The sequence below is a fragment of the Hemiscyllium ocellatum genome, chromosome 7, assembly GCF_020745735.1.
Source record: "Hemiscyllium ocellatum isolate sHemOce1 chromosome 7, sHemOce1.pat.X.cur, whole genome shotgun sequence".
Classification (NCBI taxonomy): domain Eukaryota; kingdom Metazoa; phylum Chordata; class Chondrichthyes; order Orectolobiformes; family Hemiscylliidae; genus Hemiscyllium; species Hemiscyllium ocellatum.
In genome coordinates this window covers 71,934,963-71,956,096 of record NC_083407.1, presented here as the reverse complement: position 1 = coordinate 71,956,096, position 21,134 = coordinate 71,934,963, and the positions used below count along the sequence as shown (strand labels likewise).

The window sequence follows — 21,134 nt, the reverse complement described above, 5'->3', positions numbered from 1 at the left end:
AAAGAATCACTGTTCTGAACAGCACAGACCTGTTCCCAACACCAGGGTTTAATACCAAGACTCCCCCCTGAAAGAAGTCACTTTATTTCACCATGAGATTAGACTATAGAAATTAGCTATTGCGTTTGTTAACAGGAATATAACAAAAATAGTTGGTTGAAGGTTCAGAGGTTGTGAAAGAGAATAGAAAATAAAAACCTTGCCATTTTCCTACAATAGAAATAATTGGAAGAAAAAATAAGTTTTCCCGAATATTTTCTTTCCCCTTCAAGTGACAAAAAGAATAGGATATTTATCTTGCATCAGGTTTCAGATACATTTTGATGATCCAGGTATGCAAAAGGAAAACTTAAAAAACATTTTTAGAAACTAGATAATTGGTCTTCTCAAAAAAAAGTCAAATCTTCAGTCTGGATGTAATGTCAAACTCCCTCGCAAGTACTTGACTGGGTTGCTGCATCTCAAATCATGGCGAAGGTGAGGACTGCAGATGCTGGAGATCAGAGTTACGATTAGAGTAGTGCTGGAAAAGCACAGCTAGTCAGGCAGCATCTGAGGAGCAGGAAAATCGACATTTTGGGCAAAAGCCCTTCATCAGGAGTGAGGCAGGGAGCCTCCAGGGTGGAAAGATAAATGGGAGGGGGTGGCGCTGGAGAGCAGGTAGATAAGAGTGCAATAGGTGGATGGAGGTGATAGGTCGGAGACGAGGGTGGAGTGGATAGGTGGGAAGGAAGATTTGCAGATAGGACAGGTCATGAGGATGGTACTGAGCTGGCAGGTATGGTGGGGAAAGAGTGTGGGTGAGGGTGAGTGAGTGTGTGTGTGTCCTGGGGTTGAAGTGTTCCTCCAGGCATAGGGTGGAGAGGAAGTGGTGGTGGAGGCAGCCCAGGACCTGCATGTCCACGGCAGAACGGGAGGGGTAGTTGAAATTTTCGGCCACGGGGCAGTGGGGTTGATTGGGGCGGGTGTCCCAAAGATATTTTCTAAAGCTCATTGCAAGAAGGTGTCCAGTCTCCCCAATGTGATTCTAACTTTCACAAGAATGAAACTGCCCCAATGAGAGCAACAAAGTACAGTCTATGTGACTGAGACCAAGGGTATGATCCATTTCATACTGTTTAGAGTCTTGGACAAGGCTGATCCACATAATCTACCCTCCAACTCTACTTATCCTACCATCCACCTAAGTGGGACGACCCATTGTTTTTATTCACTGTCCAGTTATATCAAAATAATTTCCCTGCAATGGCTTTCCTTTGCACATCAGTAATTTCCTCACGTTTCCTGTGAATTCTTCAAATTTTAGCCTGTGACATCACTTTCCTTGGTTACATTAGTATCACCTGTACCTTCTCTAGAATTCCATCAAAACCACCAAGCATCTCTTTGCTCCTATGAAATTTACTTAAAATCTCTCTTCAACTCAAGTTTTTAGCCTGGTCCTCGTTTTTAATTCCTTGAATCTAATGTTAACTTGTTCTGATTACATTCCTGAGAAGTGCATTAGGATACTAATTAAGTCCTGTATAAAAGGAACTTCAAATTGCATAACCACATGAATCAGAGAATGAATCATATAATGGTGACAGCACAGAATGTGACCATTCAATCTTTTGCCCCCATGCCGAAACTCTGCAGGAGCAATTCACCTCACATCACTCACCATTCTCTCCCCAACCTACACAATGTAGCACTGTCAGTTTCCTCTTTGGAGAATAATTTAGCTCCTTTCCCAAAGCCTTGATTGACCCTGCTTCCACCACAGTCAGGCATCACAAGGCAGATCCTCAGCACTCTGTGATAAGACTTTTCTTCCTTAATTACTTTATATTTGTGACTGCTAATGCTCAATACTTTTATACTTGTTTCTCCATTTACTTCCCGTGTCTTCCCGTCACAACCCAGTGAACCATAAATTGAATTTTCCCACTAAAATGGATACATTTTCCAAAGATTATGTCGATGGACATCCTTTTGAATTTAAATTTGATACCAATGCTCATTTTTGTTAAAAGTAACTCGTGGGATGAGGGCAGTGCTGGCTCCTTGCCCAGAGGGCAGTTAAGAGTCAGCCACATTGCTGGGGATCTGGAGTCACACATAGGCCATACCAGCTAAAGATGGCAGTTTCCTTCTCCATTTGCCATGGTGGAATTCAAATCTGAGTCTCCAGAATGTTGCCTGAGTCTCTGGATTAACAGTCTAGCAATAATAGCACTAGGCCATCACCTCCCAAGTATCAGATCAGTTGTCATGATTGATGAAAAATCAAAAAGCTACAACATATATTGAGTGAAACGACCACATGGCATTGGTGGAATGATAGTCAATGAAATTGGAATGCTACATATTATATTTCAACACAGGAGGCATCATATATTCAAATATATGGTCAAAGTTCACAATCATCCTTCACATCTGAATCTCTACTTTCTTGAGAAGGAGTGCCCTTTGTTTCTGGGCTCTTGGAACTAACAGTTGTCAAACCACTGGTCCAAAACTAAACCACTGTCAACCCCCAATCAAGAGGCTAACAGGAGAATTTTCTTCATGCTTTCTGACCTAATTGTAGAATCTTTTTAGGTTACTACAGTGGCATAATAGAAATATCTCATATGACTGAGATGCAGTGGCCAGCGAGACCAAAGAAGCACAACTGAATTTGACAACATAAAATGAGTGACCAACTCTGCTACCATTCACCAGGATTGTGTTGAAGGATGGTGAAATCAAGAGTCCAGAGTTGGCTGAGAACACATACTTTCAGCACCAATCACACTTCACCATCACAGACAACTTAATAGTATTGCAATGTAACGTAAGACTAGTCTTCATGCTCCCCTTCAGGAAGTGTATTGAAAGAACGCATCAACGACACTTGGGCTATCCAGGTGTACAGCCAGGGCTCAGGTAGTGATATAGTTGCCAGAGATCTTAAGAAATTGAGAATCTCAAATCATTATGAAAAATGAAATTATACACACACAAGTTGGGCCGAAGGACTTGTTTCCTTGCTGTATGACTCTTATAAATATGAATAAGAAAAGCTTGCCAGCCAGTCAACTTGTTTAGCTCATCATTCCATTGGAATGTAAAAATTAAAAATCATGAACACAATTTAACCAAAATGAATATATCAGAGCACATAGAGAAATGCAAAATTATCCCCAATTTAAAATGGGTCTGATCGTTTAAATGTGTTCAGAACTGGATAATGAACTTAACAGCTTAGAATTTCAACATGGACATTCACATTGAACAAATCTGAAGGTATATATTTATCTAAATGCATTAAAGAAGGCTTCAATAGGTCATTGCTTTTAGGCTTGAGGCTTATCTTATTATGCTGATATATTGTGAAAACTGTAATGCATCAAGAGAGAAAGCAGTGATGAAGTCAAGGTTTAATGCCAACTTGAGGTTAAACCTGACACAAGGACCTCATTTGTGGTTACAACTGACTTAAATTTTTCAACTTCAAATTTGCTTTTGAAGGCCAAGAAACCTGATTAACATAAAACATATTTACTTCATAATAAAAACCCAACATTAAATATTAACTGTCAATATTACCAACAAAACTTCCCAAATCCATGTCAAAGATTAGACAAAGAGCACAATACAAGAATGTCCATTTACACTGGTATCAAAACAAGAATTCAGTTATCATAAAACCAATGGGTTAACATCAACTCCTTTGTTACATTTTTCACATGTACTGCAAACGTCAGAATAACAACAGAATGGAAACAATTACTTATTTTCCCTAATTCTAGATATTTGTGGAAGTAAGCTTCAAAGTTTGAGATGATTTCCATACTTCTTACTGACTCAATATTTAAAAGACAAGTATCTTTGGATCATAAAAAGTGAGTACTATCTGATTTGATTTATTACTGTCACATATATTAAGATACAGTGAAAAGTAGTGCTTTACAGGCTATCCAGGCAAATCAGGGGAATATAACAGAATGCAGAATATAGGGTTTTTCAAAACAAAGTAAAACACACTCCAACATCTCTCAAAAGCAGAAATGGAACTTTACAATAAAATTATTCATGACACTTACAGACACAAAAATTAAAGCCTCTATGGTATCCAAGAAAGGTTTCACTCAGAAATAACCATAGTCTGCTTATCTGCCACAACGAACTTTTGCATTTCAGGCAAAACTAAGATGCAGTACAATATTGATCGTTGACAGCAACTAAGTGTCATAAGTCCTACTCCAAATAATCAAACTCCAATCCAGTGACTACAGTTAACACAGTACTTCTCTCTTCCCACCTGAAAGATAAACTTCCTGTTTATTTCTTTCCAAGCCATAGAAAACCAGCAATGTATACTATAATAATCGATTTCAACAGACAACAACACCTGAGAACATTGAACCGTTTAGGTATCTTAAGAAATTAGCATGCTTTCAGGCTGAGACAGGTGCCCATCATATATTGTTCCAAATATTTATTATTTACAAACAAGTTTATCACTCCCCATAATTTATGCCTCTTCCCCTGCCCATCTGCAGATGCTAATTGCCTATCACAAGCCTCTGTGTCCAGGAAACTACAATGGACATGTTTTCATTGGCACCACACATTTACTTAAATGGCATCACTGTTATGCGACTTAATCACATTTTACAACATGTTAATTGATCAAGCTTACTTACCTGCAGTTCGGAGGCGGATCCAATGTGATTTCTGCTAATTCCTTTTGAATTCTGAAAAAAAAGAAATATTTAGTGCAAAATACTGTGCTGCATTTAGATGTAAAAGAACGATTATAGTGCCCTCTATCACCATCCGTTTCTCAGCAGCTCACCCAACCAGAGTGGAAAACATGGCTGCTTCCTCTTTGTTCTCAACAGCGTTAGACCCAAATCCCATAACAGGACAAGTTTTGACAAATTTTCACTACCTGTCGCTTTCCAATTTATACAATTCAGCCGAAAATGTGTAGAAGGGTGTATTAAAGATGCAAACAAAGAAAATTCGTCCCGCCTAAGAGCGGTTTTTCATGCTTTTTTCTCTTTTCAAGCTTATATGCAAATGAGAGGAGTGTTTATATTGACATATTTGATAAGGACTTTAAAGGAGTGTAACCGGGATTGGCAAAATGCCGGTGCTCGAGTTCAGAAACAGGCATCTTTACCTTTTAGCACTGGTGGAGAGTTTCGCTGTGGTTTTGCTGGATACCTTAGGGTCTTTCTTTTTCGGTTGTTGCTGAGAGGATGGCTCTTTCCTCTCTTCTTGCGGGTTGTCACGCTGGTCGGCATCCGAGCTCCCACTGCTTGTGCTCGGACTCTCGTCGTCAGACCTCTGCCTGTCGCTGGACATCTTCCCTGAAGCATCAAAAGAAGTCACAAAATTACCACATTCACCAAGAGAGAGGGGAAAGCCGAAGTACTGTGGAAAAAGAAACTAACGACTCACATAGACACCAAGAAGCAATGCTCGTGGCCAGAGCGGACAGGCAGCAGCTTCCCTCTCTCCCTCCCCCTTCTTCTCCAAAGATTTAAAAACACGCTTTGCATTGGATTTACATACGGTAGACGGATGTTGGGGACATAAACGACAGACCGGTGGTGCTCAATTTTTTTTAAAAAAATCAAGTTGTCTTTGTGTTTGTGCGTGGAGGGGGTTGGAGAGGGAGGTCATGGGGTGTCTGCTGTAAAACGAGGTTTTGTTGTGTAAGGTGGCACTGCTCGGGATTTTAACATTACACGATCTTGACGGTCATTTCAAGGAAGGATGGACTAAACAGAAGCCGGACACCGTCAAGTCTCAAGGAGGCCAGGATCGAAAATCTGTGGCAGGTTTGGGTGACTGCTTTTAAGAATTATTTCGAATTGTCCTTTTAAAAAGCGGGGCGCTCCAATCAGCGCGGCACAGTAACTGATGCGTAAACTCTGATCTCTCGCCAACCGCTTAACAATGAGGAGGAATTTGTTAAGTTTCCCGACCAAATTGTCTATCTCTTTTTCGTTTAAAAAAAAAGCTGACGGCCAACTTCCTCCTTACCTTAGGGTGATCCGAGCCCGAGGCCTGTGGCCGAAATGGACGGGGTGGGCAGCCGATGTTTAAGGCAAGAATTTTTTTTCCTCAAATAAAAACAGCAAATTTTGTCGGGGGGGGGGAGGAACGAATCCAAGGGGAGGGGGTGGGGAGGAAGGAAATTAAAAAGTGTCAGAAGCCCACGGTGTGAATCATTGAGTCGGAAAGCGAGCTGTAATTTCTCCTCAGTCAGACAGGCAGACAGAGACACGCTCGCTCACTCACTCGGCTGTTTAATTCGCCTCCCGCCGCCGGCGCACGGATCGCGCCGAGTCAGCAGCAGCGGTGGCGGCGGCGACCCGCGCTGCGCATGCGTGAGGGGGAGTGGTTGGGGGGAAGCTGTTGGTTGCTGGGGACCTGGCGCGCGGCCGGCGCTAACGGCTTCGCGTTCTTCACCTGCACTTTGAAACGGTGACCGCCTCCCCGGATCACATCACCACATCACACACACCACATACCGGTCAAACACAATAATTGTCCTTAGGCCATCCAAACACCACGTCCGCTTGGAACTCGCATCTCGTTCTCCTTCGCTCAAGAACATCCGTTTTGGAAAGAAGGCACAGTTGGGCTGGAAGTGGGTGTGAGTGCTGTTGATTTGAGCGCGGGGGGGGGGGGGTAGTAATCGGTTTTTCAACCTAGCTCAGGAACTGTTTATATTTATTCGCATTGACCTGTTGGATCGATCTTGTCAAAACACAGACTCGAAGCGACTCCGGCATGAGTCAACTTTTTTTTCACCCCGCCGTGGCGATCCTGTGCGATTTGAGCTGACAACCGAAGAGGTGAGCGTATTTTCTGACCTTTTAATCGCAGATGTGGTATGCGGTTTGTAGCCGATCCTAATTTGTTTACATGTGGTCAGTGGCTTGACTTGCCTTTCTGAAAACGGATGTATCAAAGTCGTGCGGCTTGACTTCAAATGGGTCCGTCACCTGTGCGAAACTTATTCTTGATCAAAGTTGCTGGGTTCTGATGCGCCCTCGGGTGAGGGAGCTCATTATCTGTTGTTTTGATGAAATTTTATGAAATTCTGAATTTCTCCAGGATTGTTGTTGGCACGTTGAAATAGTGAATAATATTCCGCCGACTCCAGTGTACGAGAATGAGAATAATGGGGGTGGGGGGGAGGTGAATAAAATAAATAAATACGACTTGTCTGCGTGGGTTTCCTCCGGGTACTCCGGTTTCCTCCCACAGTCCACAAATGTGCAGGTTAGGTGAATTGGCCATGTTAAATTGCCCGTAATGTTAGTTGAAGGGGTAAATGTAGGGGAATGGGTCTGGGTGAGTTGCTCTTCAGTGGGTTGGTGTGGACTTGTTGAGCTGAAGGGCCTGTTTCCACACTGTAGGTAATCTAATCTTAAAAAAAACCCAACCAAGTACTCCTCAAGTATTGTAGTGTTACGATGCAAGGAAAAATATCCCACAAACAGCGACAGGATAAATGAACAGATGATCAGTCATTTCATTGATAAAGTGATTGAGAGGTAACCATCAGCCAGAATATTACAAAGTATCTTGAAATACATGGCTTTGCATTTTTGGTTCAGTTATGCCTTCCACTATCTATTTGTGATGCACAGCATAGACATACCCAGGGCCCTTGAAAGGAATTGGTGGACCTGGTATATCGTTTTGTTTTGTTGTCTATGATTTCAGTAACAAAAAGTGTTTGCTCAGTGCCCTGGAAAAGATACACCCCTGATGCCCTCATGACAAAGTTTGTTACGTTTGTACAATTTAATAAGTATTGACAGTGACTTTTACACGCTGTTAAGGTCTTTTCCTGAGGTTTCACACACGTGATGCGATTTGCACGCACCACCTTCTACAAACAGTTAAAGTTTGTTTATTAAAGCCTGTACAAGCTAGGTGATCCCCTTTGACACTCTTTGCATGCGTGAGAAATCTAATCAAAAGAGGCCCTGAACAAAGAAAACACATCCCCTTTATACGGGTCAGTTGGTAATTCTCACAGATACTCCAGCCATTCCCTGCCCCATAACCACATGTTACCCCAGGTGAGGTCATTCACTGAGATAATGTAAATAATTCTGGGGAATCATTATGCAAACAATTTCCTGACTCCGTGATTCCCCAAGACAATGTGGGTGTGATACACTTCAGTATCAGGGGATGATCACCCAATAGAATTTGTCTGGCTGTGGATGGTTATGAAAGCATTTCTGAATAGAAGGGACTGAATGAGAGTTTAATTTGATAACAGCAGTAGAATAGCTTCTTGGAGAAAGACAGTAAAGTTTAACCCTTTAACATTATATTAATGTCCAGAGAGATAGTACAACTTAATCTTTTAACATTACAATATGAACATCTGCTTTTCTGTTACTAATCATGTACTGTTGTGGTTCTGTTCGCCGAGCTGGAAGTTTTTGCTGCAAACGTTTTGTTCCCTGGCTAGGGAACATCATCAGTGCTATTGGAGCCTCCTGTGAAGCGCTGCTTTGATGTTTCTTCCGGTATTTGTAGTGGTTTGTTCTTGCCGCTTCCGGGTGTCAGTTTCAGCTGTAGTAGTTTGTATGTGGGGTCCAGGTCGATGTGTCTGTTGATGCATGTTCTTGCCGCTTCCGGGTGTCAGTTTCAGCTGTAGTGGTTTGTATATGGGGTCCAGGTCCATGTGTCTGTTAATGGAGTTTGTGGATGAATGCCATGCCTCTAGGAATTCCCTGGCTGTTCTCTGTCTGGCTTGTCCTATTATGGTAGTGTTTTCCCAGTCAAATTCATGTTCCTGGTTGTCTGAGTGTATGGCTACTAGGGATAGCTGGTCGTGTCGTTTTGTGGCTAGCTGATGTTCGTGGATGCGGATTGTTAGCTGTCTTCCTGTTTGTCCTATATAGTGTTTTGTGCAGTCCTTGCTTGGTATTTTGTAAACTACGTTAGTTTGGCTTGTGCTGGCTATTGGGTCCTTTGTTCTAGTGAGTTGTTGTCTGAGTGTGGAAGTTGGCTTGTGTGCTGTTATGAGTCCTAAGGGTCACAGTAGTCTAGCTACAAATCTTCAACCAGACTTTAAACACTAATCATGTACTTTATCTTTTCTATGAATAATCATATACTTTATCTTTTCTCTTAATAATGAAATACTTTATCTACATCTTTCTCAGTTTGCTACCATAATATAAATTTCATTATCAGTGGTATATATATTTATTCATTTTATGTACTTTCATTTTCATTGTCCAAGTCATTTTTGGATTTCAGGTTTTGAATGTTTGGAGAATTGTGTGCACTTCTGGTCTCCCTGCTACCAGGAGGAAGTTGTGAAATTTGAAAGGTTTCAGAAAGGATTTACAAGGATGTTGCCAGGGTTGGAGGGTTTGAGCTTATGGAGAGAGGCTGAATAGGCTGGGGCTACTTTCCCTGGAGCCTCAGAGGCTGAGGGGTTACCATGTAGATGTTTATAAAATCATGAGGGGCATTGGTCGGGTAAATAGACAAAGTGTATTCTCTGGATAGGGGGAGTCCAGAATTCAAGGGCATAGGTTTAAGTTGAGAGAGGAAAGATTTTTAAAAGGTCCTATGGGTCAGCTTTTTCATGCAAAGGGTGGTGCTTGTATGGAATGAGCTGCCAGACGAAGTGGAGGAGACTGGTATAATTAGAAACATGCATGGTTATATGAATAGCAAGGGTTTACAGGGATACAGGCCAAATGCTAGCAAATGGGACTAGATTTATATAGGATATCTGGTCGGCCTGGATGAGTTGGACCGAAGGGTGTGTTTTTGTGCTGTATATCTCTATGATTATATACAAAAACAACTCTGACCATTAACTATCATGTATATTTATGTCCATAGAAGCCACATAACATTACCAAATTCCAGTTGAGAGGGAAAAAGAGGACTGCAAATGCTGGGCCCTCAACTCTCATATTCCTCAGAAGCTGCATGACCTGCTGTGCTTTCTCAGCACCACACTTTTTTCAACTCTAACTTCCAGTTGAGAGCCTAATCAGAAATGTTTCCAAAAAAATGTTATTTAGTGGAGATAGCTTTTCACAAAAAAAAAATTGTTTTCACGACCAAAAATGGGCTGGTTGTCAGTAGGGCATTGTCTTTGTTGCAGTTGAATTGTGAACAGAAAATAGCTCAGGTAAACTCTGGTATAACGTGACATTTTCTCTTCCCTTCCTTAATATCTGTATTAATGGTTTGCAGAATTTTGAGGAGAGATAAAGTGAGAGATAAACAAATTACTTTTTTGCTAAAGAGGTTAATTTGGTTTCAAACATGAAATAGCTCCACAGCAGCCTGTATCCCAATACCAAATCACCCATTTATTTATACTTGCATAAGGTTTGTGCGAAGATTTGTAGCTCGGGTGCTCGTTGTTGTGGTTCTGTTCGCCGAGCTGGAAGTTTTTGTTGCAAACGTTTCATCCCCTGGCTAGGCGACATCATCAGTGCTCTGGAGCCTCCTGCGAAGCGCTTCTTGGATGTTTCTTCCAGTATACTTCCAGCTCAGCGAACAGAACCACAACTACTTGCATAATACTTGTTACTGCTCAAGCTTCCTCAGAGCCAGCTCTCACAGTGAACAGAAGCTTTGACACTCCTGTTTATTTTAGTTTTTTTTCTTTTTTCGTGTGCGCAGGTGTGAGACACAGTGAAAGACAACAGGTGTACAAAACTTTATTCAATTTCCACCACCAGGAAGATAAGAAAAGTGGCCAGTGATAAGCAGTGCCCTTCATGTCACAGGGTAATGTTGTGTGATCAAACAGTGAAGGGAAGGGCAGGGATTAAATCAAAATAGAATTGTGCAGGGAAATAATACTCCCTGTGGCACCCACTTTTCCCTGAAAGTTCAAAGGTGTTGGTGGACACTGCGTGCTCCTTCTCCAGAGACACATGGGCTCTAACGTAAACTACGGAAAAGGGGCATGCAGTCGGCCCTAACAACCCCCTCCATGGCCCACTGCCTGGACCTGTTTATGGCCAGTTTGGTCATGCCCAGGAGCAGACCCACGAGGAGGTGATCAGGCCTGCCCTCGCCCCTCCATACCAAGTGCCCGAACATCAGGAGCGTGGAACTGAAGTGCAACCAAAAGCAAGAAGGTTTTTTAGAAAATCAAAAAGGGAGTGCAAGCGCACACACCCAATATGGTTCACAGAACAAGCAGTTGGGCTGGGAGTCTATGAATTATCGCAATCTGCAGATGCAGGGGACCACCGTGTGCAGCACCCTCCACCCCAGATCCCTGAGAGAAATGGGGAGGACTCCTGCCAAGGCGTGTCTGGACAGAGGATAAGGGAGAAGAGGTGGACGGTGTGCAGCAGCATCAATACAGGGCCTGCTGTTTTAGGTCCCTAAAAGGGGTAAAACTACACTCCTGTTTATTTTTTTTTCCTGGTTAGAATATTTTATTAAACAACACACCGTTTACAAAACAATTAACATTAACAATTGTATACAGAGAAACAGCAATTTTACAAAGGAGAGGAATGGCAAAGCCAGGCCCCAAACCCTACCATTCAACCAGTTTTCAGGAAAATGAGGACAAACCTCAAATTCTCGTTTCAATCATTACAAAACAGTAATAATGACATTTGTACATACAAGGCAGTCCAATTACATAAAAAACAGTGGATACAATACAGACACCCACAGAACCCTAGCAAGCCCCCCCCCCCCCCCCCCCCCGCCTTCCATCCACTCTAAAGCAGCCCGCCCCTACGCACCTTCCGGCTCTCAGTCCACCCCATGCCCCTTCCAGTTCTCGGTCTGTCCTGACACACCTTTTGACCACCTCTAGGACAGCCCGCCCCGGTGACAGTGGTCAGGACGGCCCACCCACATTTTGGCTTCCCTAATCACCCTCAGAACCTTCTGGCCACCTCTAGGACAGCCTGCCCTGGTATCTGCCCAGGGCGACATCGCTGAGGACGGCCTACCTGCCTTACTACTGTTTATCTTTTTTCATTTTTTCTTTTTCTTTTAAACAGAATGTCTGACACTCACTTTTTTCTTTTTTTTACTCACACTACCACCTAACTGCAGTAGTGCTTATTTTTTTCCCAGCACTCATGTTGTGTGTGTACAGGTGTGAGACACAGTGAAAGACACAAGGTGCATGAATCTTTATTCAAATTTCCACCACACCACTCTTGTTTTTTTTCTTCAACACTGATCCCTAGAGCCAGCTCCCAGAGTGAACAGGATGTGTGACAATCCTGTTCTTTTTTTTTAAAAGTCTGACACTCCTGTTTTTTTTAACCCCCCCCCCCACACTCCCACCTAACTGCGGTAGTACTTATTTTTTTCCCCAGCACCCATGTTGTGTGTATGCAGGTGTGAGACACAATGAAAGACACAAGTTGCATGAATCTTTATTCAAATTTCCACCACACCACTCTTGTTTATTTAAAAAATATTTTTTTCCTTTTTCTTTCTTTTTACCCATGTGCGTGCAGGTGTGAGACACAGTAAAAGACATCCCGTTTGTTTTTTTTTCCCTGTTTCTCTTTTTTCTTTTTCCACACTACTGCCTACTGCAGTAGTGCTTATATTTTCCCCCAGCACCCATGTTATGTGTGTGCAGGTGTGAGACACAGTGAAAGACACAAGGTGCAGGAATCTTTATTCAAATTTCCACCACACCACTCTTGTTTTTATCTGTCAATCAGGGCTCCCTGGTTGGACCAGATTAACAGCCCCACATTGGGGAACTCATGAGATACACCTGGTTGACATTGTTACCATCACGACAGCCCTCCCGCTCCACGTCTCAGACATAGGCCAGTTCTTTGTCTTCAAGCCTTTCCTTGGACGTTTTTGAGCAGAGTCCGTTTCCTCCAACTCTGCCTCAGATATGGACAGCATGCACCAGACTGTAACCCGTTTCTTGTGCTTGAAGTGTCTCAGAAGAAATTCCTCTTTTTAATTCGGCGGTAAAGGCATCAAAGCTGCAACATCTGTCATGTTCGTCTCATACTCCAAGGTTTCTTCAATACTAGATGGAGGGGAAGAATCACAGGAGGCTGATAGGTGACCTTGTAGAGGTTTACAAAATTGAGGTGCATGGATAGGGTAAATAGACAAAGTCCTTTCCCTGGAATTGGGGAGTTCAGAACTAGAGGGCATAGGTTTAGGGTGAGAGAGAAAAGACATAAAAGAAACCTAAGGGGCAACGTTTTCACACAAAGGGTGGTACGTGTATGGAGTGAGCTACCAAAGGAAGTGGTGGAGGCTTGTACAATTGCAACATTTAAGAGGCATTTGGATGGGTATGTGAATAGGAAGGGTTTGGAGAGATATGGGCCAGGTGTTGGCAGGTGGGACTAGATTGGGTTGGGATATCTGGTTGGCATGGATGGGTTGGACCGAAGGGTGTGTTTCCATGCTGTACATCTCTATGACTCTAAATGTTCTACAGTGTCCACTGAAGAACAGGCTGTTGATTCCCCAAATGGCGGTCTCATAAGGGTACAAACCATTATGGGTATTAATTGTATCATATTTCTGGGAATACTCATGTAATCCCAGTTGCAGGTACAGATGGCTCATATCCAGCTTCATGAAGGAGCCCCTCTCCCTTGCTCTTCCCTGCCTGAATTACAGAAAGATCCTTCATGTGAGGGATTGGGTATTGGCCACTGCAAGAAGCAGTTTACAGTTTGTTTAAAATCCCCACAGAAGTGAATTGGCCCATCAGGCTGCACAAATCAATGGGACCAGTACTGCCCATTCCATAAACTGTACTAGTTTGATTATTTCTTTGCTTTCCAGCCTCCACTTTTGCATGTAAGGCAAATGGCTCTGGGCAGGCCTTGCAGAATTGCTTTCTGGTCAATATGCAAGGTGGCCTTGGCTCCTTTGATGGTCATGAGGCCTTCCAGGTGTTTAATTAGGATTTCATTCAGGCAGTTATTTTTTAATAAAAATCCAGGTAAATCTTTCTCAAACAAATAATTTTGCCCATCAGGCTTGGGCCTAAGCCTTTTAGCAAAAGCAGTAGTAACTGAACCAACCGCTTCTCATACAAGATCAGAACTGAAGTTGTTTCTTTAATCTGTAAAGGTTCTCTGGTGTAGGTTCTCAGTCTAGCCAATTTCTTACACAAAGTTAAGGGTTGGAGTCCAGAGCAAATTTTGTTGAAGACTGGCTCTGCAATCACTGACACAACTATGCTGCTATCAACCTCCCTTACAACTGGGTGACCATTTAACCAGACATTTATTTTTAATTGGTTCTGATTTAGTTGTTAAATAATGTAACTGTTCCAAGCCAGATGTAGCTGGGCTTTCCAAGGTGTGCTTTGTCCTGCATATTGGCCTATGAGTTCTCCTACTCAGTTCAGAAACCTTGTGGGATTCTCTCGCTATCGAGTCCATACCGGCAATAAGTACAATGGCTTACCAGCCCCGATCCTGAAGAAATTGTTAATCATTTAGTCAAGGCTTGGCTTTGTATTGGGGGTTTTAATGTGGACTTGCCTAGACTCCCTCTGATCAGGATATTTCCTGAGTGGGGCATTCACTCAAGTGGTGACCCCCAAGCTCATTTGGCCTGACGAGCAAGTCCACTTCCTTCAGCATACTCTATAACTTCTAAGTTCCACTTGCCACACTTTTAATGACAAAGCCAGTTATAGTGTTTGCTTGAAGTCCAAATGGGTTGCAGCCAGTATGTGCTTTTGCATGATTGCGTCATTAATCCCATGTACCAAACAGTCTTTCAGCATCTCATTAAGGGTTAAACCAAAGTCACATGTCTCTGCCAAACATTTTAATCTCGTCAAAAATCCTGACACAGATTCCCCTGATTCTCGAACTGTTAAGTAAAACCAATAGTGTCTCAGAATTGAAGAGGGCGTGGGGTTGGAATATTCCTTAACTAACCACGTCAACCCTTAAAGGTTTTAATATCTGATGCCCCAGGAAAGTTAGCTCCTAATAGGTCCAAAAGCTGTCAGGAGAATTATTCGTTGCTTTTCATCTGCCCTTCATTTGCCTGGCAAAAATAAGGCATTCTTTCACCATACTGGGCCCAGTCTTCAGCAGGAGCAAATGAGTCAAATTTCCCAAATAAACGCACAATGCCAGAAATGCTTACCTCAACTCAAAGTTGACTGTTGTGAGCAAATTTCTTTCAAAATTATCTTCTCTCATCACCGCTTAAATAACTACACAGTCACCTTTGCATCCTTTATCTACACACACAGTCCTTGACCCTGATCTGGCTTCATGAGAGCAGCTCTGCGAGTGAACAGAATCTTTGACTCACCTGTTTATTTCTAAAAGCCAGGGCTCCCAGGTTGGACCTGGTTAACAGCCCCAATCTGGGCACTTATTATGATATGCACCTGACTGAGCTTGTTACAATCACTAAAAAAAAGTATGACTCTGCAAAATTAGACAGTCACATTTGCTGTACTTCACGTAGGAGGTAACTACCAAAGAATAGTGCAAAGCTACACTTGCACACGAGTAACAGTAGTATCTAGTTTATCAGTTAGGTGAAAGACATTCCTTGGTCTGCACAAAGCATGATGGTCGTTCTTTGCAAAGATTTGTCCTCAACTGACTGTTGCAAACTGATAAATTTGATGATTCAGGACTAGGTGCTGAGAAACACACGAAAGCCTGCAGCCCTGCAATGGTGAAGTGAAGAAATGTGGCTGTTATAAGCTTTTCAGCTGCAGTGCACAGTGGGGATGGAAACTGTGGAACACTTTTGGCTGTGTACAGGACTGTGAATATACACACAAATATAAAGAGTACTGAAATATATAGGGGCACCACAAGAGTGAACCTTAGTGTACGGGGGAAAATTTGAACTCCATTGCACTTTCTGCAATTTTCCACTTCAAGTGCCATCTGATCTTTGGAGAAAAGTTGACTTCTGTTCTAAATTCAGTATTTTATTTGCCATTGGTTACAGTGTACTCATATTCCTAACAGTTTTAAAGTACCATTTTTGGGAAAAAAGTGATAGGATCATGTCCTAGGCAATCATGTTTATGTATGATTGTTGTGAATCTGTGAATTACCCAAAGGATTACATATAAATGGGAAATTAATAGAAAATTAAGTTGTTGAAGAAAAGAAAGACTGAGCAACTGACTCATTTTGCAACTTATTCATATAGCAGTACTTGCTGGAAGATATAATCCAGCAGATGATAACCCCATGCATTGAGAACAATTTTGAAAGGCGATATGGCAAATTATGGTCACACAAAGAAGGACAAAAAGAAGATGCTGTGTGTTCAGACATGTTTAGTCCTTGACACCTGGGTAAAGGATCAGGACAGAAGCAGCGGAGAGGGTCATTGAGAGAAACACCACTTTATCACAACAATATAAAATTCAACAAAGAACTGCAGATTCTGGAGATATGAAACAAACAGAAGTAGCCATTTCTGAAGAAACTCAGCAATTCTAACTGTATCTGTGGCGCAAGAAGCAGAGTTCATATTTCGAATCCAGTCACCCTTCTTGAGAACCTGGATTCAAAATGTTAACTTTGCTTCTTTCTCCGTAGATGCTGTCAGACCTGCTGAACCACATCATCATACAATGAGAGAAACGATGCAGACTTTGGAACAGAAAAATAAAGACTGATGAGGGTAGTAGTCTGATGTAAAGCAGATACTGTTCACATGCAAATACTGATCCAGCAAATAAAAGCTTGGCAAGTAAAGATCTGGCCACAAAAGGAATTAAATACTAAAAAAATGCAAGACTAATTGGTAATGGGAAAGATGGGTTCTCCAAAGCCAGCAATAAAATAGGTGACTTCCAGGATCTTTATGGCAAGGGGAGCTATTATGGTTTCTATAATGTCATGGTACAATGGAGACAGAAACAAAGAAAAAAATCTCAATTCTAAAACCATTTGGATTTGGATTTAGGTTACATAGAACATTACAGCGCAGGACAGACCCTTTGGCTATCGATGTTGCGCCAATCTATAGAATCAATTTGAAGCCCATTTAACCTACACTATTCCATTCTCATTCATTTGCCTTTCCAATGACCAGTTAAATGCTCTTAAAGTTGACAAATGTACTACTGTTGCAGGCAGTGTGTTCCACACCCCTTCTACTCTCTGAGTAAAGAAACTACCTCTGACATCTGTCCTGTATCCATCACCTCTCAATTTAAAGCTATGTCCCCTCGTGCAAGCCATCGCCATCCGAGGAAAAAGGCTCTCACTGTCCAACTTATCTAACCCTCTGATAATCTTACATGTCTCAATAAAGTCACCTCTCAATCTTCTTCCCTCCAAAGAAAACAGTCTCAAGTCCGTCAGCCTTTCCTCATAAGACCTTCCCTCCATACCAGGCAACATCCTAGTAAATCTCTGAACCTTTTCAATAGCTTCCACATCCATCCTATAATACGGTGATCAGAACTTTATGCAATACTCCAAATGTGGCCGCACCAGAATTTTGTACAGCTGTAGCATGATCCCATGGTTCCGAAACTCAATCCCTCTACCAATAAAAGGGAGCACACCATGTGCTTTTTATACAACTCTATCAACCTGGGTGGCAACGTTCAAGGATTTATGTACCTGGACACCGAGATCTCTCTGTTCATCTACACTACCAAGAATCTTATCATTAGCCCAGTACTCTGCATTCCTATTACTCCTCCCAAAGTGAATCATCTCACATTGTGCTGCATTAAACTCCATTTGCCACCTCTCAGCCCAGCTCTGCAGCTTATCTATGTCTCTCTATAACCTACAACATCCTTCATCACTATCTCTAACTCTACTGACCTTAGTGTCATCAGCAAATTTACTAATCCATCCTTCTGTGCCCTCAACTAGATCATTTTTAAAAATGACAAACAATAGAGGACCCAAAACAGATCCTTGCGGTACTCCACTAGTAACTGAACTCCAGGGTTTTCACTGCCTTGGTACACGTGACAATAAATTCAATTCAACCAATTCAGGATGAATATTTCCCATCAACCACCAGCCTCTGTTGTCTTTCAGCTAGCCAGTTTCAGATCCAAACCACGAAATCATCCTCAATTCCTTGCCTCTGTATTTTGTGCAATAGCCTACTTTGGTGAACTTCATCAAATGTCTACTGAAATCCATACACATCACATCAACTGCTTTACCCTCATCCACCTGTTTGGCCACCTTCTCAAAGAACTCAATAAGGTTTGTGAGGCACAACCTACCCTTCACAAAACTGTTGACTATCCCTAATCAACTTCTTTCTAGATGATTATAAATCCTATCTCTTATAACCCTTTCCAACACTTTACCCACAACTGAAGTAAGGCTCAGAGGTCTATAATTCCCAGGGTTGTCTCTACTCCTCTTCGTGAACAACAGTTGCTATCCTCCAGTCTTCTGACACTAATCCTGTCGACAATGACGATATAAAGATCAAAGCCAAAGGCTCAGCAATTTCCCTGGCTTCCCAGAGAATCCTAGTATAAAAATCTCATCTGGCCCAGGAAACTTGTGTATTTTTACTTTCCAAAATTGCTAACATCTCCTCCTTGTCCACCTCAATCCCATCTAGTCTAGTAGCCTGTATATCAGCATTCTCCTTGACCACATTGTCTTTTTCTAGTGTGAATACTAACGAAAGTATTCATTTAGCACTTTGCTTGTCTTCTCGAACTGCACACACAACTTCGCACTACTATGCTTAATTGACCCTAATCTTACTCTAGTTATTCTTTTATTCCTGATATACCTATGGAAAGCCTTAGGGTTTTCCTTTATCCTATCTGCCAACGACTTGTTATGTCCCCTCCTGGCTCTTCTTAGCTTTCTCTTTAGGGCTTTCCTGGCTAATTTGTAATTCTCAAGTGCCATAACTGAGCCATCGCATCTCATCCTAATGTAAGCTTTCTTCTTCCTCTTGACAAGTGATTCAATTTCTTTGTAAACCACAGCTCCCACGCTTGACAACTTCCTTCCTGTCTGATCCGTGCATATTTATCAAGGACCCACAGTAGCTGGTCCTTGAACAAGCTCCACGTTTCAATTGTGTCCATCCCCTGCAGTTTCCTTCCCCATCCTCAGCATTCTAAATCTTGCTACATTGCACCATAATTGCTTTTCCCCCAACTGTAACTCTTGGCCTGTGGTAAATACCTGTCCCTTTCCATCACTGAAATAAACATAACCGAATTGCGGTCACTAACACCAAAGTGCTCACCTACCTCCAAATCTAACACCTGGCCAGGTTCATTACCCAGTACCAAATCTAATGTGGCCTTGCCCCTTGCTGTGACAGGAAACCCTCCTGCACACATTGGACAAAACTGACCCATCTAAAGTATTTGAACTATGGTATTCCCAGTCAATATTAGGAAAGTTAAAGTCTGTCATAACAACTACCCTGTCACTCTCGCTCCTATCAGGGATCATCTTTGCTATCCTATCCTCTATATCTCTGGAATTATTTGGAGGCCGAAAGAAAACTCCCAATAGGGTAAACTCTCCTGTTTCTAAACTCAGCCTATCCTACCTCAGTAGATGAGTCCTCAAAAGTCCTGTAACCATAATATTGTCCTTCGGGCTTGCCATGCTTCGACACCTATCTCAGTCATGATCACATCAGTCATGAGGAGCTGATTGGCTGTTAAGAAAATCTGCATGATGAGGTAGGAGTTATAGATTGTCCTCAGCAATTAAAGATCGGAAGGTGTGCTTAATAATGATCTTGTGAAGAGGAGGAACAGTAGGAGAGAGTCCACATTCCAATGTTGGAAGAATGAGTGAAGAGCTTGCAGGCTGGGAGATTCTAAAAATCGCAGCAAGTGAAGCAGACCACAGCAGATTGCTTCAGGCAGTGTTTCTGAAACAGTGGTTAGCACTGCTGCCTCACAGTGCCAGGGACCCTGGTTTGATTCCACCCTCAGGCAACTATTTTTGTGGAGTTTGCACATTCTCCCCATGTCTCTGTGGGTTTCCTCCCACAGTCCAAAGGTGTTAGAATTGACCATGCTAAATTGTGCACAGTGTCAAGGTGTGTACAGGCTAGGTGGGTTAGCCAAGGGAATTGCAGGGTTGCAGGGATAAGGCAGGCAAGTGGTCTGGGTGAGATGCTCTTTAGAGGATCAATGTGGACTTGATGGGCAAATGGCCTGCTTTCACATTAAGGATTCTATAAGTTTTATGTCTGTCATAATATGAGTGTTATACAAATGTTCTGCATGTTCAGTGTGTTTCAATAATTAGTTTTTTAAGAATGCAGATATTTACTTACAGACAGCTAGATGAATGGGCTTGCTTAATTCTTCTTTTAAATACCTTCACTTGATACTACTCCATTTTATAACCAATGGCTTAAGAAGCCAGAGGAATCACTCCTGTTTCTTGCCACAAGCAGTGCTGAAGTAAATATGCATCTGCAGTGGGCAGCTCTTACCATTATTTCTTCAACTACCTGATTTCTCACGCCCTGGAAAATGTGGCCTCCAGTTGTTAAATTATTGTTAAAATATGAGGCATGTACTCTATTTAAATATGATAACCAGCAACCTCCTGTCAAGTGCATTTTTCATCCATACCCAAACCCGTTCCAGTTAAAGCAGAAGTAGGTCAGTTCATGTGGGACTGGAGTGGGCAGTTTGCATTTTAACAATTTAATCCCCCTACCCACACTGTCATGTCAACCCTGAAATCTTAAAATTATTCCTTTAGAATCATGTAGAATTCCTACTGTGTGGAACCAGACCATTTGGCCCGCTGAGTCCACTGACTCTCCGAACAGCATCCTACCCAGACCCGCCCCCCCCCCCCCCCCACCCACCCTACCCCTGTTTACCTGCATGTTTCCCGTGGCTAATCTACCTAACCTAAATATCCCTGGAAACTGTCGGCAATTTAACATTGCCAATCCATCTAACCTGCAGATCTTTGGACTGTGTGAGGAATCCGGAAGAAATCCATGCAGACGGGGAGAACGTGCAAACTCCACAAAGACAGTTGCCCCAGGGTGGGTCCTTGGTGCTGTGTAGCAGCAATGCGAACAACTGAGCCACTGTGCTGCCCTACTGGCAGACTACTCACCTTGTCTTTCCATTATCCAAGAAATTATAATTAATCATCTAAACTTGCTATTTCTAA

At 42.4% G+C, this 21,134-nt stretch overlaps 1 protein-coding gene and 1 long non-coding RNA gene across 6 annotated transcripts in view; one reads left to right on the top strand and one right to left on the bottom strand.

Annotated features, from left to right (window-relative positions):
• The window catches only part of ube2e3 (ubiquitin-conjugating enzyme E2E 3 (UBC4/5 homolog, yeast)), a 139,000-nt gene extending 132,636 nt beyond the window's left edge, over nucleotides 1-6,364 (bottom strand). Inside the window, exons 1-3 of one of the 3 annotated variants that reach the window (XM_060827337.1) lie at nucleotides 6,283-6,364; nucleotides 5,156-5,345; nucleotides 4,674-4,724 (exon numbers count right to left, since the gene is read on the bottom strand). In XM_060827337.1, the coding sequence (XP_060683320.1) occupies nucleotides 4,674-4,724; nucleotides 5,156-5,340 (236 nt within the window). In that variant the 5' untranslated portion in view covers nucleotides 5,341-5,345; nucleotides 6,283-6,364. Of the gene's footprint in view, nucleotides 1-4,673; nucleotides 4,725-5,155; nucleotides 5,346-5,436; nucleotides 5,527-6,024 lie in introns of those variants that run through there. The other 2 variants (XM_060827335.1, XM_060827336.1) reach the window with 2 other exon arrangements.
• A 314-nt stretch (nucleotides 6,365-6,678) lies between these two features.
• LOC132817138 (uncharacterized) overlaps nucleotides 6,679-21,134 on the top strand; it is a 57,889-nt gene continuing 43,433 nt past the window's right edge. For all 3 annotated transcript variants that reach the window (XR_009644859.1, XR_009644857.1, XR_009644858.1), the window contains exon 1: nucleotides 6,679-6,842. This is a non-coding gene — a long non-coding RNA (uncharacterized LOC132817138). The remainder of the gene's footprint in view (nucleotides 6,843-21,134) is intronic.